Here is a 17,804-nt window from a genome sequence, read left to right on the forward strand (position 1 = left end):
TTTGTTTTTAAAAGGCCGCGCAGGCAGGTGAGTCGCTCTGCTGATTGGCGCATTATGATAGTCAGAAGTCCTCGCTTTCGAAGTATTTAAACTGCATGGAATCTCCCGCGAATACACTTGTTAGGTACATATAAGTAAACCTGTTTCAGTATAGGTGAATATATTATATATTACGTATAAAGATTAGTTAAAAAAAAGTTGCCTATCGCCTTAAATACACTTTTGGTCAAATCTTTTGCCATTGATTAATTTTGTTCTGTTCGAAGATCGGCAGTAATAAAACGTTCCGGGGTGAGGTAGGCAGAGATGTGCAAAATGGGTACCCAAAACCATTTGAAATGCAAAATGGAAGTGGGTCAAAACTTTTTCATTTGAAAATGCAAAATGGTTTTTAGAAAAGTATTTCAAATGCAAAATGCAAAATACCTATTTTCAAAATGCATTGAAAATGCAAAATGGTTTCTCAGGTCAAACAATTAAAATAATTAAAGAATTTTTAAACAATTTTGTGATTTAATAATGGACATCAATGTAGAACAAACATATTACATGATGGTAAATCCAAAAACACCACGACTACAGATTATGAAACCACAAAAAATTTGCGCGGGACTAATGTTGCCAATGTAAAAACATAGAAACTGCTATTTAATATTTAATATTACAGCGTCATGGCCCCATGTTCAGTATTTGAATCAGTTTGAATCATTTTTTGCAATGGTATCACTCAATTGCCAGGGCTCCTACCAGGGAGCAACTTGACAAATGTAAATTATCTCTCATAGCGAGGTTGAGGACCGACTGATATTTGGGGCTTATGAAAAAAAGATGAGTGGAGATAGTAGGAAGTATGTTGCAAAAAAGCATTTAAAATGGAAAATGCATTGAGAAAAGCATTTAAAATGCAAAATGCAAAATGGTTTTTAGAAAAGCATTTAAAATGCAAAATGGAAAATACCCATTTTGCATTTTGCATTTCTATTTGAAATGGGTTTATTTGAAATAAAGCACATCTCTGGAGGTAGGGGCTTCAAATGCTTGCCGACCTTTGATAGGAGGCTACAGCGACTGCACTGAAATTACCAAGTACCTACAACGCTCATCGTTTATCTCGCTAATGAAATTATAGGTAATGTTCGCTCCTAGACATTTCATTGACCTTAAATTCCTGATTCCTACCTTAATAACATGAATTTCATGATCTCATTTCGTGTCAGCACAATCCCTACCTTTCAATGACATTGAAATAATCGATTCGATTTTAAATGTTCATATAATCACAATATTAGATTTTCGATGGGATCAGTCCTCGTATCATCTTATCTAAATCCATCAGTTGATAGTGTATCAATTAGGTAAATTATCTAATCTTCCTCCGAGAAATAAACGCTCACTTACATATATTACATTCTTATCTATAGAGGTGGAAAAAATGGAACTAACGCACTTGTAAAACTTTTATTTGAATTTCGATTACTTTTTCTTGATTTGAAGGAATAATTGAACGAAAGTGATTTCTTGGAAGTGCAAATTATCCCACTTCCCGACATCCGATCGAGCCGAAATTCAGCAGATACGCTCGCTGTCGATGACAATGCATTCTATAAACTTTTGGTGGCATTCATGAACACACACTTTATTTTTTTCTGAAATCGGATGACATCAAAAAATATATAAATATGTTTATATTTATATATGTGTATATATAAATTCAATTTACGAAATTAACTGTCGATATTGCATATGTGCGAGTTAGTGTTTTCGTGAAATCCATTAAAATAATTTGAAAGAATATATCAAAAGATTGAAATATAATAGAATTTAAAAAGTATAGAATATAAGACATAGTAAAAAGTTAAAATTTAAAGAAATTAAAAATATATACATATAAGATGTTATTAACCCTAGTAGCCTTATACACGGTGTCCGGAAACTCGTAGTACAAGCGGGAAACTGGAGAATCTACACCACATGGGGAACCCCAAAAAACATAAAGTTTTTTGATTTGAGCATTTTCAAAAAAAAAAAAAAACCAAAAAAAATATTTTTCGGCTATTTTAGGGTTAAAGTTTTTTCTGGTATTTAGGGTTGAATAACAGATGTTTTAACCCTGCAGAGCAGAAATATTTTATGATTACACCGGGTTAAATGAAGGGTGATTTCAAAATAATGCTTCAAATCCGAGTTTCTTCATTTGTTTTACTTTCAAACAGTTTTAATTAGTTGGGTACTTTGATCTTCAGTAATAATTTATAAGAATTTGATTAAAAAAAAAAAAAAAAAATGAACTTCAAACTCGATTTACTCGATAACGAAAGCTCAAATAAAAAAAAAATATACTACAAAATCGACTCCAAATGTGATGTAGATTCACCAGTTTCCCGCTTGTACTACGAGTTTCCGGACACCCTGTATACGCCTGCGAGACTGTTTTTTGAGGTATAGTACGCCTGCGAGACGTGTGTTTAGGCTTTGTGTAACTTTTGACTAAGATTACGTGTTTTTACTTTCGTCAATTTTTCGTACATTTTATGTTTATTTTGGCATTGTTTCAGATACCAATATGTCATGGTCTAATATATTAAACAATGACGATATTTTGAAAAAAATTTGACAATCTGCCAACTCAGGGCGAATTCATTGTGTTCCTGGAAATACTCTTCGCGATATGAATGGACGCGGGATGTTTGGTCAACTAATAAGGATCAATCACCGCACAGAACTTCAGCTATGAATATAGTCCGCACCTCTCGAGGACCAGCTCAAATTAAAAATGAAATCTAGTGGGCCCTATTCGATCAAATAAGCGGGAAATCCCGAACAATTGAAGAACTCGAGGTCTCGACCTGTTGGCAGTTCTACGTTTTGTTTTGATGGCACTCTGACGCTTCTATCGTACAAGCCAAAACCTGCAAATAAGGTTTACCTTTTATCTTCTTGTGATGAAAATGCAATAATTCATAATTCGAGTGGCAAACCAGACATGATTCATTTCTACAACCAAACAAAAGGAGGAGTAGATTCATTATTTGATCAAATGTGCTCCTCAGTGTCGTGCAGCCGCAAAACTAATAGATGGTCAATGGCTGTATTTTATGGCATCTTGAACATGGCTTTTGTCAATTCTGCTGTAATTTATGGCAACAACATGATCAAATAAACCCTCAAACAAAAGAGAATTCACTAAGCAACTCAGCACAGATTCGGTCACGCCTTTGATGGAGATGAGACTTGAAGCTCCGACTTAAAAATACTATCCAAATTCTCGCAAAACCTACTGATTCAGGTAGTACACTTCAGGCAGGAGAACCAGAACCCAAAAAACGTAAATACTGCGTTTTTTGCTGCGAAGAAAGAGAATGTCGAAATTAGTGCAAAAAGTCAGTATTTTCTGAGCACAAAGTTGATGTCTGTGTAGATTGCTCTAAAATTTTAGTTCGTAATTAAAAGCATGATTACTTTTAATGTTTGCCCTAAGTACTTAATGTTGAAAAAATATTAGATGAATTAAAAAAAACATATGTTCAAGTTGATTTTTAAGAAGATAATTTTTTGTTTGATAATAAGCACAATATTTAGATTCGTTGTAATAAATACCTGTGATAGTAGTTTTCATGGATAAAACTGTGTTTAATTATTAGTTTAAATACCAACCCTAACTTTCCATCGAAAAATAGGGCACTAGTAGGTATATTTTGGCCTACAGACTGTCATTTACATGTGTACGCCTCTGATACGTGTGTTAAGGCTTTATGTACTTATAAAATAGATTAGGCTTCTAGGGTTGAAATTCTATACATATAGCATCAAAGTGAGTAGGTAAGCAAATGTAAAAATATGGTAAACTGTTGATAAGTATGTGCTAGTTACAGTGACATATGTGGATACATTATTCTTCAGCATTTTAAGCATTGATTCTTGTTTGAACTCCGGCTAACATTACTAGAGTGAAAAAATTACTGTCACAATACTGTTCTTAAGAATTAAAAAAAGCGACGCTTAAAAAATAACTAATAAAATCTACTGTAGCGATCCTAAAGTACATGAAAAGTATCAGAGGTGACAAATCATTTTTAATAATTAATGCAAAAAATAGTAAATCTTTCTGCTATTATTATTGTAATTTAAATACCAAAACTTTTTCTGGTGGTATAGATTCACATGTTCCTTGAAGAAAACTTTTAATGGTGTATATATTGTGTAAAGTTAAGGCGTCCCTAGCTGTACTACTTACCATATAACAAAATATTAATATTTCAGTAGGCAGTAAGTAGATACAGACAGTAACTTCTGCTAACTGCATAATACAATATTCGCAGCTGGATCAACTATCCAGGGACGGCTGTCGGCATGGACCGTTGTTGGGGCTCCCGGGCATCGAGATTTTGAGATTTTTTATACATACATGAAATAATTGAAGATAATAAAAGCATGTTAATTTTTTTTAATATTATATTGAACGCAAAATTCAATGGCATTAAACAGATATTTTTTGTTAACATTGTAAGAATATATTACTATTTGGTTACTAATGTGACGCATTTAGTCAACATTTTAATAAACTCCTCTTTCGACACCTATAAATAAAATATTTCGGTTAGTAAAAAATAAAATTTGTTAAGTGCCTACGTTAAAATGAATAAATTGAAAACAAGTTTTACCACACCGTCAGCATCTTCGTCAGCCGCTTCGAACATTTCAACAATTTCCTCGTCGTTCAAATCTTCTCCAAGCGCATCGACAACAGTTCTCATATTCTCAACAGTTATATAATCTGCATCGTAATAAATAAACACATAAAAAGTGGTGAAATCCAAAGTTAGGTATACATAATATTTCAGTGGCCTATTTATTGCCTCTAAAACTAAAGGGCCAGTTTTTTGACTGACTGTCACATTGACATCGTTACAAACCGACGTTAATCGCTATTTTGTTTTTGTTTTTTACATTTGATTCGTAGCCCGACAACGGTTTTTCAAATTTTATATTGGGTCTTTTGTCATTATTAATTAACCAATAGCCGCGGCGTCGGGACCTTTTAATTTTCAAAATAATCAAAATGCCGATGATGGTCGTTTTGTGTAATTTCTTTGATGGGCGGACATAACAGTATAACTGCATTTTTGACCATTTAACGATTTATATGAGAAAATGTGCCTTGTGTATAGTTACACCAGTACTCAAAACATTTATGTTTTGAGTACTGGTGTAACTATACTGTTAATACCATTGATGCCGGCATACACAAGACACATTTTCTCATATAAATCGTTAAATGGTCAAAAATGCAGTTATACTGTTATGTCCGCCCATCAAAGATTTGTACAAATGCGTTTGCCGGTCAAACAACCGGTCCTAAGAAGACAACTAACATTATTGATCATTTATCAGATGTGTTGAGTTAAGATGAGTCGGGAGTGTTTAATGACTCATCTCCCTCTAACATGTGTTCCTGCATTCCACCACCCAACACCCAATTACCTGTCCCTATCTGACAGTGGAAAGTATTTACATAATTGAAATTTACAAAAAATTATTTATACCCGGTCAGTCTGTTAAGAAAACCGGTACAGTGAATATGTTCCCTCAGTGCGTTAAATTCGAATCTATTATGAAAGTTTGTGCATCAAAGACCAAGCAATGTCACTCAAATGCACAATGTTGATCGAAAAGATCAAGGGTAAATCAGAATCCTTTCCATTCTAACTATTAACCCCAGCTACCCCAATAGTGTTGTGAAACATTGATTAATCCACCACAAAACCACAAACCGATTCGCAAACAATATTGCGACTTCAACTGATCTTATTTTCTAAGAGAAATTATTGTCTAAAAATATAAATCAACCACCATTATCTTCGATGTCGAAGTGCAAGAAGCTCTTCACGATGTCGAATTCTGAATCTCTTTCAGCAATTTTCCTCATGATCAGAGTGGTGAAGTCATCAACTGACAATGATCCCGAGTGTTTTTCTCCCACACTCACGATCATTCTCTTTAACTCCTCCGAGGTCACTTCGTATCCTTCGAATGCAAGAAAAAATGTTACCGCTACTTACATAACATTATTATGTCAGGTTTTGAGTAATATATCTTATATTTAAATAATAGTTTTAATTAGCTTATTTAATTCTACTTAAGGACAGGGCCTGCCCCTAGCCAAACGGCGCCTGGTGCTAATTAAAGCCTCAAAGGGGCTGTATTAAGAGATAGATATTTTCAGCCCTTTGGCTCCTTGGCAAGTCGGCGCCTAGGGCCGGCCCTGCATATGTTTCTTAAGTCTATAGTTGAACCACTCCATAGATAATACACGTTTGAACCAGTGGCGGCTCACGACTTTTGGGTGAACTAAAGTGCGAATATTACAAAAAAAGGCATTATTGATCTTGTTGTAGTCGAAAACGAATGTTGTTGTAGTCTGAAACGATTTTTTTTTTCGAATATTATGTCTTTGTGTGAAGATTTTCTGGAAATCGGTGCATTGAAACTAAAATTTCCTGAAAATCTTCATACAAAAAATAAAAAATCGTTTTGGACTAAACAACATCAATAATGTAAAATTTTTCAAACTTAGCACGCTTTCACACTCAAAAAGTCACTAGCGGTCACTGGTTGAACCTACCCATTGTTTTGATGGCGATTTTGAAATTTTCAGGACTCACCAACCCGGTCCCATCTTGGTCCAGTAAATTAAACGCCCGAGTTATATCGGATTTCTGAAGCATATAAAAATAATCGAATCAGGAAAGGAAATAAATATTTATATACAAATTTATAATATATTTCCACGTTATTATATGTAAATGTTCTCGTTAGAATAATATAATACTTTGGAAAATTCCAGTGGAAGTCACTGGAAATAACTATTTAAGTCGGCGGAAATGGTAAAACTTACACGTACCTATTACGCGTAAGTTTTTCCATTTATTAGGTTCTTATTTAGGATTATATTTTTTTTAAATGTGTGTATTTACTAACCTTCAAAAATAATTAAGATCGTACAAACAAGAAACTGAAAATACGTGAAATTTTGAACTTTGATTGAGAAAAAATGAAACTTTGTTGCATCTTTTACCATCTCCCTCGACATATAGTATAATATTTGTTTTGGTAATTGTCATTGATCAAATGACATTGATTCATGAATCAAATGATTGTTTATTTATAAATGCGTGTTAAAAACGGTAGTCGTAGGTAAATATTTACCCAATTTTACATTTGGAAACGGTACGGTTATTTCTAATTTAGAAAATGAACATTTACCTGTGCATCTGTGAGAATCAGCCATGGCAAGATGGTTCTGTTGTTGGAATATTCCACTGACTCCAACGGGGTTCTTTCTTCCACCTCTTCAATGGACTCCTGATCACCTTCTTCTGCAGCCTCCTCGGCAACCACTTGCTCTACCTCCCCCTCTTGAGGTTGCGCTGTTTGCTCATCCATTATATTAAAAAAATAGTAATACTGTCGACGAAATTATTTCTTTGGTGAAATTATTCTTCTGCATAAAGGTATCCTTGCCAATCAATGCCAACCACACACACCCAGTGACGTTATTATAAAAAAAGGTTCATTTGTTTAATTGATGTTTTTGTTTGCGTTGTGTAAAATTCGAACGAAAATAAAAAGTTCGTAGGTAAAGATCTGTTTTATTCGTTTACATTTAGGTAGGTGATACATCACATCATAAGCATAGATTCGTCGCTTTTTAAAATCAGTGTTCACAAGTCAGACTGGCAGCTCCTCGTAGGCGGTTGTGAGCGATCCCGCGGGTGCTCTGCCCCTACTTGCGCCCCCCTGCACGCTCCCCTGGCGGGTCCCCTGAGTGCCCCCTCCACTCAGCAGGGGGCCCAGATTGGCCCCGGTCACCTTGTACTGCTGGGCACGCTGGGTGCATAGGCCGTATCTGGAATGATGCCAAAAATATGATTAAAAGAGGAACTAACTATGAATAAGGATGCCAAAATAAGAACTAACGAACAATTACGAGAGAGGAACAACAACAAATGAACTATGGTGCCTTCACTGATACCCTGAAAGCTTTTCAAACTCCAGTACCATAGAAAAGTTTATTGCATGGACTAACGAGTATTTTGAGCTTCCACGGGATTGTAGAGGGCAAGTATTTTTTTGTGTTACTTCACAATTTTTTTAATTAAAAATAATATATATGTAGTATATTTGCAAAACGTTCCGTAGTTATAAATACTTTCAGTATCGTCCCGGTGAAAGATCACCATTCGAAATCGAAACGTTGCTTGAAATATGCGTTGGTGAGTAGATCTGAATTGTATAACCGGTACTTTCCTACCTTCCTTCCCCACCTATAATAATTAATCTTTAGGTATCAAAGGGATTTTTAATAATAAGGAAAAAACCTAACACACTAACAATATATTATGGCGGTTACATCGCACCTCGCTACTTCTACATAAAAATTGTTGGTACAGCAACTGATCAGTAACCACTAGCCCATAGGTGGTAGTAATGCCACATGACCGAGACAACATGTCGGCTGTAAGCGAGTGGTTACGAGTACAGCTGATGCTAGCTGATCTCCAGGCCGGCAGTTCAGTACGAGTTCCTTTCCTCGCCAGTCGTCAGAATAACTCAGAGTCATTAATATAACGGACGTATATCCTCCAGATCATCAAGTGTATTCATATTTAGGAAGAAATAAACCGTTCACTACAATAAGCAAATGGATACCTGGACAACAGCAAGCAGAGGTCCTTGCGGAACTGGTGCGTGAGGATGGCGTATAGAAAAGGGTCGGCCAGCGCGTTGAGCGGATATACCAGCACCAGCAGCAGCTTTGCCCCGGCCACGTGCACCAGGGGATGGCCGGCCAGCGCGCCCGCACCCGCCGCGCCCACGGGCACCACGCATGCCATGTGAAACGCTATCTATAATATGTATAAAGGAACAATATTATATCAACAGACCAAAAACAAAACTACTGGCAGTGGCGAAACTATAGGGTGGCAGGGCTGGCAAAATGCCACGGGCCCCGCGGGGCCCGGGGCCCCGGCTCCCGCGGGGCCGCTAGCTCAGAAGTCATAAGTAACCTAACATTTTTAACCAAATTTAGTAAAAATTATAAATTTTATATAGGTGCCTAAAATAAAGTAAAGTTAGACACAATTAAAGGCCATAAAGAACATATTTTATCAAGTATTTGACATCATTCAATATATATTTACCCCGCAGCATAAAGAAAAATTAGAACATAAATACAGTACTAGATTCACGCGCAATGACGGGTTAATAGTTCCGAAATTTAATAATAAATACGGACAGAGAACGTTTGAATACAACATACCGAAGATATTTAATTTATTACCTGACACTATAAAGCAATGTAAATCTATGAATAAGGTTAAATATATGGTGAAAAATTGGCTATCGGAAAAAAAATATTTACTTTAATATGTATGAAAAATTGTATGAAAAAATTGTTGATTCTGTAGATATAAGATGTAAATTATACCTTTTAAAATGTATATGAAACTAAACTTTAAGCACCTGTTGACAAGCCAATTCAATTGGCTTAGCAGGACTTGTTTGTTGATATGTATTAAATATTTATTCAATTAAAAAAAAAAAATTATTAATCAACTGAAATCGCGTTTCCTTCCAATGAATGAAATTGTTTCCAATGTCAGAGTTTTGCAACCTGCCACTTCGCAAAATTTAAATGACACTCCAAACCGCTGCGATCATTTTGCGTCCGCGATGGCGTTCACGGTGAGTGTCCTGTGTGCGTGCAGAACCGTTCACACCAAACTAGCGATCAACTAGCGATCAGCTGGCGTCCGTGGCACTCGTACGTTCGTGTCGGTTGTGTGGTAGGTAAAGCTCGGAGCGGGAACCATTTAAATAATCATAATCATGTTTGGAGACGAATCTGAAGAAGAATTATTACTTCTAGCGGCTATTGCAGATGATGAAGAAAGTAGCTTATCTACCCTAATAACGAATATTTTCGATTTACGGTTTATTTATTTATTAAGTTGGAGTTTATAATTCGGTAATCGAACCTATGTATAGTGGCTATATATTGGATAAGTTGGCCGATTTTTTTAACCACTGCAAGTATTTTATTTTTATTTTAATAATATTCGTTATTAGGGTAGATAAGCTATTGGGAAGATGGTGAAAAAGCCCCTGAAAAGTGTAAATTTACTTAAAAGACGGTTTGGTAAGATAAATAATTTCGACGGGTTGGTAGGATAAAATGAAACCCATAATGCAATTTTGTTAGAATTTATGTATATTTGAATAAACTATTTTTTAATGAATTTTAATTACAAGAGTTTCTTTCGATTTCAATATTTTAAATATCAGATTAATGGGGACAAAATTCTTAAGAATGGTTTACACTTACATAAAACAAATTAATCGAACACGTATATAATAATTACAACTTCTTTTGTACAAAATATAAACATAGAACTCTGCTAAAAAAATACACGCGTTCCGGTGCTGTGTAGTCAATACACATCTCAAAATAAGCGATTTTATATCGGAAAAATATGAATCTTCATAGCTAATCGATTATGTTTATTATATTTTATATCGAAAGTGATAATAATTGTAATTTGTGTATGAAATTGTAGCAATGTGTTCACATCGAAGCGTTCTCTGATTGGCCGCGGCGTCCTGTGCAGCGTCTGGACGCGGCGATCGCTCGCGTCCGCGATCTGTTGTTGCTTGCAGGATCTGCACTCTGCACGCAACGTAATTATCTCTGAGTTTGTGGTATTTCTCATGATGTCGGATACAAATACAGAGAAAATGATCAACGAAATTAGCATCTGCCGATGGTTTTTTCATGTTTTCAGCAATTAAATTACAATTATTATCACTTTTGATATAAAATATAATAAACATAATCGATTAGCTATGAATATTCATATTTTTCCGATATTAAATCGCTTATTTTGAGATGTGTATTGACTACACAGCACCGGAACGCGTGTATTTTTTTATCACAGTTCTATGTTTATATTTTGTACAAAAGAAGTTGTAATTATTATATACGTGTTCGATTAATTTGTTTTATGTAAGTGTGAACCATTCTTAAGAATTTTGTCCCCATTAATCTGATATTTAAAATATTGAAATCGAAAGAAACTCTTGTAATTAAAATTCATTAAATAATAGTTTATTCAAATATACATAAATTCTAACAAAATTGCATTATGGGTTTCATTTTATCCTACCAACCCGTCGAAATTATTTATCTTACCAAACCGTCTTTTAAGTAAATTTACACTTTTCAGGGGCTTTTTCACCATCTTCCCAATAGCTTATCTACCCTAATAACGAATATTATTAAAATAAAAATAAAATAATTGCAGTGGTTAAAAAAATCGGCCAACTTATCCAATATATAGCCACTATACATAGGTTCGATTACCGAATTATAAACTCCAACTTAATAAATAAATAAACCGTAAATCGTAAATCGAAAATATTCGTTATTAGGGTAGATAAGCTACTATCTTCATCATCTGCAATAGCCGCTAGAAGTAATAATTCTTCTTCAGATTCGTCTCCAAACATGATTATGATTATTTAAATGGTTCCCGCTCCGAGCTATACCTACCACACAACCGACACGAACGTACGAGTGCCACGGACGCCAGCTGATCTCTAGTTGATCGCTAGTTTGGTGTGAACGGTTCTGCACGCACGCAGGACGCTCACCGTGCACGCCATCGCGGACGCAAAATGATCGCGGCGGTTTGGCCTTGCCTTAAATAAGCTAAAGAATTTGTTGATATATATAAAAAAGACATATCTGAATCATTTGCCAGGGAAATTCTCAGTTTTCGGTCCACCTTCAGAGACGAAATAAAAAGAGCTTTGTGTATTAGAGAACTTGCAGATTTATTAATAATTTTATTTATTTTTTTATTTATTATAAATTTTTAAAGATACAAGTTTTATGCAGTCCCACAAAGCTGTCACCCATGACGGCTTGTCTGTAGGTTCTACAAATAATATATATAAACATTTTTAATTTTTAATACATGTATGACACAAAATTAAACAATAAACAATTTCACAAAATAATATGTGTCAAAGTACCTACCTATATACAAATTATTTATGCAGGTACGTTGAGATGTTCAGGAATACATCAATAATAAATTTCAGAGATACATTGATTCGTCGCTTATTAGCCAACGCTTAGTGTTTTGGGGCAGGGTCTCTCATTATTCTGAGGTTTAAAAGAATTATTAAATTTATTGAAAATCTCTGATATTAAATATTTAAGCGTTCGGCTTCCATACTTATTTGTTACTCTTGGAATAATGAGGCCCTTATTCCAGTGAATCTTGTTGTGTGATTATGCACCGGTTGCTTTTTATATTTGCTATAAAGAATCATTTTATGTCGTGAAGTATGTACTGCATTCATGTTATTTGTTACAATTCCTGTGACTACAGCTAGTGCCGAAAGGTCATTTTTGAAACTAAAATTAATAAAAACATATTTAGGGACAAGACAGGCTACGTAACTTGGCTATTCCTTCTATTGAAAATTCAATGGCCCGATCTTTAAACTTGATAATTTATAATTAATTTAAATATGATATTTTAAATTGATAATTTTGCGGAACAGAAAGGATATAAATAGGATATACATTGCATATATATATACATTGTAATATATTTAGCATTTATATTACTGTGGCTTGAAGAAAATTCTCCATCTATCTAGAGGCGCGCCGTGACATCGTTCCGACTCGTCCCGGCTACTCTGTGGCGCATCAAAACACACTTACCTCTGCGAGCTGATGCGGGGGGCTGTATCGCTAAGGGAGGCCAAACAACGCTCTAAACACCCTGTACGCGTGGTTATACTGCACTCGCAGTGTGTTCATGATGCCTTGCGCGTACCTTGTCTACAGTTGGCTAGTGTAAAAGATGCCCGCCACTTTATAATAGTAGGCTACGAAGCAGAGGTTGAAATGATAGTTTGTTCAGGGGGTTATAGCACAGTAAAATCGATAATACCGAATCGATAGGCGTAACTAACAATTTCCAGAGCACGGTCGCACTGTTGATATCCAGACCGGTGTTGGTAAGGCAATAAATTAGAATTCGATGACGGCTGATCTCCCTAGGAATTGGCATTCCTAAACGTCAGACGGCTACGTAAATGTCGAATGCAAATATAAACTTTAATGTACATTGGCAGTGCGCACGTACTTTTTGACAATAAAACGATGGTTAATTAGTTTAAGAGGTCTTTAGTTATAACTCATAACTACCAACTTTTGTTTCTCGATGCTGGAACGAAATCAATTGATATAGGTATCCAAAACGGAATGACCGCTGTCCTCTTTGTTCTAAAATACGTTTGACACGTAGCTCGCTCTCCTGAAATTTTGAATATGGAGAAGATTATGGTCACCCTCAATGTGGTGGGTGAGAGATGGAAAAGGAAGATCACCGATTCGATGGACTGATCAAAGTTTCACCAGTGTCTCGAACATTTTTTGTTGCTCTCCATACAGCGCAGGACCACGGGGAGTAGAATAACTTCATGTGGGCAATTGAAAAGAGATAACAAACCTCATTAATAAGAAATCATTACATACCCTTCCGCCGTAGCATATCGTCTACCTGTAATTTTTTGTGTGTTCCGTGTCTGGTCAATCCTGGTAGCCGTGTTTTATAGTATATTTTTACTACGCCAGAGCGCTTGAGCGTTGCGGGCAGTCAAGTCGGAGTAATCAATATGTATTACGCGAAGTCTACGGTTTAAAGAACAGCTAGTGTATGTATTATTGCTACCAACCAGAATGGCCATCTTGTGGGCCACGCTCGCCTCCCCGTTGGGTGCGGCGCAGTGACGGGAGTCCCTGGCCAGGGTGCTGTAGATGTGCAGGTAGCAGCCCGCCACGGCCATGACGGAGAGCGCGCCGCCCAGCAGCAGGCCCCACAAATACGTGCTGTCCAACCACCCCTTCTGCCGCATCGGGAGGCAGACGCTGTAATTGCTACATTTGTATTCGGTGTAGTTATTGAACATACCTACTAATTTTATGCATGTTTAACTTGGTAATAAATGTGAAATGATCCTGCATATCATTATTGAAGTTCAATTAACTCTTAAATCAAAGTTGGAACTACGAGTACTTACCACATAGAATAGGATATTTTATTTAGTCATTGACTTACCATGTCATACAAGTGATAATGTAGTTTCCAAAATAACTATATTTTTAATTCATAATGTGTATTTTTTTAATGTTTAACAGCTTTATTTTTATATTTCTAACCCGTCGGTAGGCACGATCAAAAAAGCATTTCTCTGCATAGGAGTCATTCTAGGGAAAATACTTTTAAATTATATAAACGGCGAAAATTTAGCATCAGCACACGATGGGATGAGAGGAACTGGATCTAGTGGACTTACTTTAACCGACCGTTCATATAGCTATTTCATTCGTACACACAGTCATATTCGTTAAATGGCTATCCTTTTCATAAGCGCACGGAGAAAAATTACCTACTGATAAAAAATATATATAAATATTAAGAATCTCCACAAATTATTCGCAAGCCGGTTAAAAACAGGACTGCAGGCCCTTAACGAATGAATTGATAGGTTTCCTGATAAACTTTTAGTAAAATACCTATGTATTGTCACGATATCTGAACACGGTGTCATAAAAGTAATTATATATTATCAAGAAAAACTTGGGTGCATATTGAACGAAATTATTACGAATTAACTAAAATTTAGCAGAAAACGGCCTGTGATCCCTTTTTTAACCAGATTTCCAATTATTCGAATAAATGAGCAATATTCATATTTCTCCGTGCGATGCTGCATTTTTTGCGAACATAGAATTTCTTGATTTTTTATAATTTCATTGGATATGATTAAATGTGGATATTTCAAGTTTACAACATTCGGTATGTCAATTTCTTCTTTTGAAATACAATGATCCTGATGCAAATCGTTTTTTTTTAAAATAAATTCTTTCAGCTTTACAAATCCTACAATTATAATATCCCGTAATTTTTCACGGGCATTGTATATTCGTATTCACCTGTCCAACCGAAACCAGAAAATAAATTAATAATCCAGGCAAACTGTTGGTAAATCACTGACTTTGATTTCTTTTTGACAATTACCATGCATTTCGCATCAACCTTTGCCACCGTCTCAGATGGTAGTCCAATGTCTTCCAGAACAGTGCGCAAATTGATATTGCCGACAAAGAAGCCGTTGAAAGAACATTGAAAAGGAATGTATGGAGGAGTATAATGTAGAACTCGCGCACCTGGTGGAGGAGTAGTCACTGACGCCAACGAGCGGTAGCATTGCGGCGATCACGGAGTACAGCAGGCCGGCAGCCAGCAGAGCGCGGGCGGCTCGTGGAGACAGACGGCTGTTGGGGTGCAATGCGCGCGTGATGGCCAACCAGCGCTCCAGCGTCAGCGCTGCCAGCGCCAACAGCGAGCCCTGTGCACCCACCACGCCCAGGAATCCCGCCACCTTGCAGCCGATTCCTGCACACATAAAATCTTCTGATTCTCCTTGGTTGAACACCGAAACAGACACGGAAATGAGAAAATACAAAAACTAGGTACCGTCTGAACACTTTTTAGATGCTATTAGAAAAAATGCAGTGTTATGCCATTTTCTGTGTAGGTAGGGCTTAATGGCGTTGGGGGAAGCCGGTTAGTAAAGTACTAGTATTTAATTAATTTTGATGGTTAATTTTTCTACTTCACTTGGTCTTCGGGTGTTACCTTTTGGTATCAGCGATTTCGGTAGGTACTTCTTTATCCAGGCACATAGTTTACACAGCTCCCCTTGAGGTCATGTGCGCATTGTGCCATTTCCCATTTGACCTCATTCCTTTGATATTAAACCGGTTATTATTCGGCTGTCTCCTGGTTCCACAATGTGTCTTCAAATGTAGCTGAGGTTTGTTCTTGTCAAGGCGGGACAATTTACGCCATGGGTGAAATGGAAACTCTTCATATATCCTGCATCTTTTTGCGTTTTCCACGCCAAAGAGCTGAATGTGTCTCCTGAGGTGGCAGTATCCTGTCAGTAGTCTGTTATTGGGTAGGTAGCATATCAAGTTGTAAGTCTAATGAATTATAATAGATATCTCACCGTACTGCCAGTCGTAGGCGTAGTTGAAGTAGCTATCCGCCGTGTAGGTGTCCACCGCCGCGAGCAGCAGCAGGTAGAGCGCCGTGCACAGGTCCGTGATGGCCAGCTGCAGGTGTAACAACCGTGCAGGGGCTGAGTGCACGCGCGCCGCTAGGGCCACGGCTACCAGCAGGTTGGCAGAGGCGCCCACGAGCCCCACCAACCAGCCCAGCGCGCGGGGGCCCCCCGTTCCCAGCACGCCGGAGCAAGGGTTGAGCGCGTCAGCCCGCGGCCAGCACTGTACCGGATCCGCTCTGAACAACAAATAAATAAAACTCTTGTTTTTACTTTGAAGTGGATGCATTTGTGTTTCTGGGAAGTAGGTAAGTACCTGCTTATATGTGGTGTCACGTAACGAATCGGACACGTTCAAAACTCCCGCGAATTCAAATTAGTCAGCGGTGAGTTGTTACCATTGTCGCTGTGCGCGCGCGCCTGCCTTGCACGGCCAAGTTGGTAAAACTGCTCTACGCTTGACACGCCGGCATCCAAATCACCAACGGCCGCCCACACACACAATCTAGCCTTGGCCCTGTCAACATGTCTGTTTTGCTATCAACCAGGACGCCATGATTGCGCGCCTAAATTAACGGCCGCTTTGTACAAGTATTTTCGAAGCCTGTACCTAATTGCTGTGCCTACTCACCATGGAGAAATGTACGCGTAATAGCGCGTACAGTACGGAAGATAACCCTCCTTTTGTGGTTCAACATGTACGCGAAACCTACTACAAATTCATGTAAGCGGATTAACTATCTTTACCTTTTATGTGCCTTTTGTGACTTGAATTATGCCTACACACATGCTTGCCAGCCAGAACCTAAATTATCAAGAGAGATTGTTCCTAACGAAACGCTAGGAATATTTAGGATGTAAATGACCCATCTCATTTGTGTATCTGTTTGTAATTGTGCTTTGTGAATATACTATCATACCCCATTAATGCGTTTCCTTTGACGAATTCGAAGTGGTTTGTTTGGCAATCAGTTCCCCGTGTAAAAGCCGTAGCTGACCTGACGCCTGATGATCATGATCTCAACCTCTACCACCTGAGCTAACGCCGATATGTACTAAGGCACCCTTTTTGCAATGGACCTCTCACAGGGAAATTGCGCCCTTTACACTGTCGCCTAACATGGGGCAAATTTTTTTTTGTCATCCCTTCATAAGCCAACAATAGACTACCTCGTGTTCGTCAATTGAAATTCTATTCATGTACATAATTCTTGTAACAACATGTGATTTCCTTAGCAAATGTCCACAAACCGTTTTTTTGGCGCGCTCGCAAAAAACTGGGTTCACAAAATGGTGGCCACGCGTGCTCACACCTTGCCGCGTATCGTGAACACTCACGACAACTACAAACAAACACAACAGAGTTGTTTTTGTTTCTCAACAAGCAATAAACATCACGAATTCGTGTTTGTTTATTTTTTTTTCAACGCCCATTTCAAAACCGTAATGTCTCCTTTCACATAGCGAACATTACCAACAAATCACCTTCCTTCAACTAGTGTAAATAAAAACACGGGTTTGTCTCAACACTAATTATACATTTATTCCTAATAAATTATAGGTACAACTGTTTTTTCCTCTATTGTGCAAATACG

The 17,804-nt window shown here is 37.1% G+C and overlaps 2 protein-coding genes across 2 annotated transcripts in view; both read right to left on the reverse strand.

Annotated features, from left to right (window-relative positions):
- Positions 1–5,842: 5,842 nt before the first annotated feature.
- LOC149416517 (caltractin-like) lies at positions 5,843–7,443 on the reverse strand. The gene is made up of 3 exons (XM_089641262.1): positions 7,264–7,443; positions 6,623–6,716; positions 5,843–6,024 (listed from the first exon to the last, which is right to left on the reverse strand). Exons 1-3 carry the CDS (start codon positions 7,441–7,443, stop codon positions 5,843–5,845), a joined length of 456 nt encoding a protein of 151 aa, XP_089497388.1.
- A 285-nt stretch (positions 7,444–7,728) lies between these two features.
- The window catches only part of Lgr1 (Leucine-rich repeat-containing G protein-coupled receptor 1), a 35,688-nt gene continuing 25,612 nt past the window's right edge, over positions 7,729–17,804 (reverse strand). The window contains exons 13-17 of the mRNA XM_089641263.1: positions 16,156–16,448; positions 15,311–15,539; positions 13,816–14,008; positions 8,710–8,906; positions 7,729–7,906 (exon numbers count right to left, since the gene is read on the reverse strand). Coding sequence (XP_089497389.1) covers positions 7,729–7,906; positions 8,710–8,906; positions 13,816–14,008; positions 15,311–15,539; positions 16,156–16,448 — 1,090 coding nt within the window. The remainder of the gene's footprint in view (positions 7,907–8,709; positions 8,907–13,815; positions 14,009–15,310; positions 15,540–16,155; positions 16,449–17,804) is intronic.

Source organism: Hesperophylax consimilis, chromosome 16 (genome assembly GCF_061612785.1).
Source record: "Hesperophylax consimilis isolate HC1 chromosome 16, BYU_Hcon_1.0, whole genome shotgun sequence".
NCBI classification, from domain to species: Eukaryota; Metazoa; Arthropoda; class Insecta; order Trichoptera; family Limnephilidae; genus Hesperophylax; species Hesperophylax consimilis.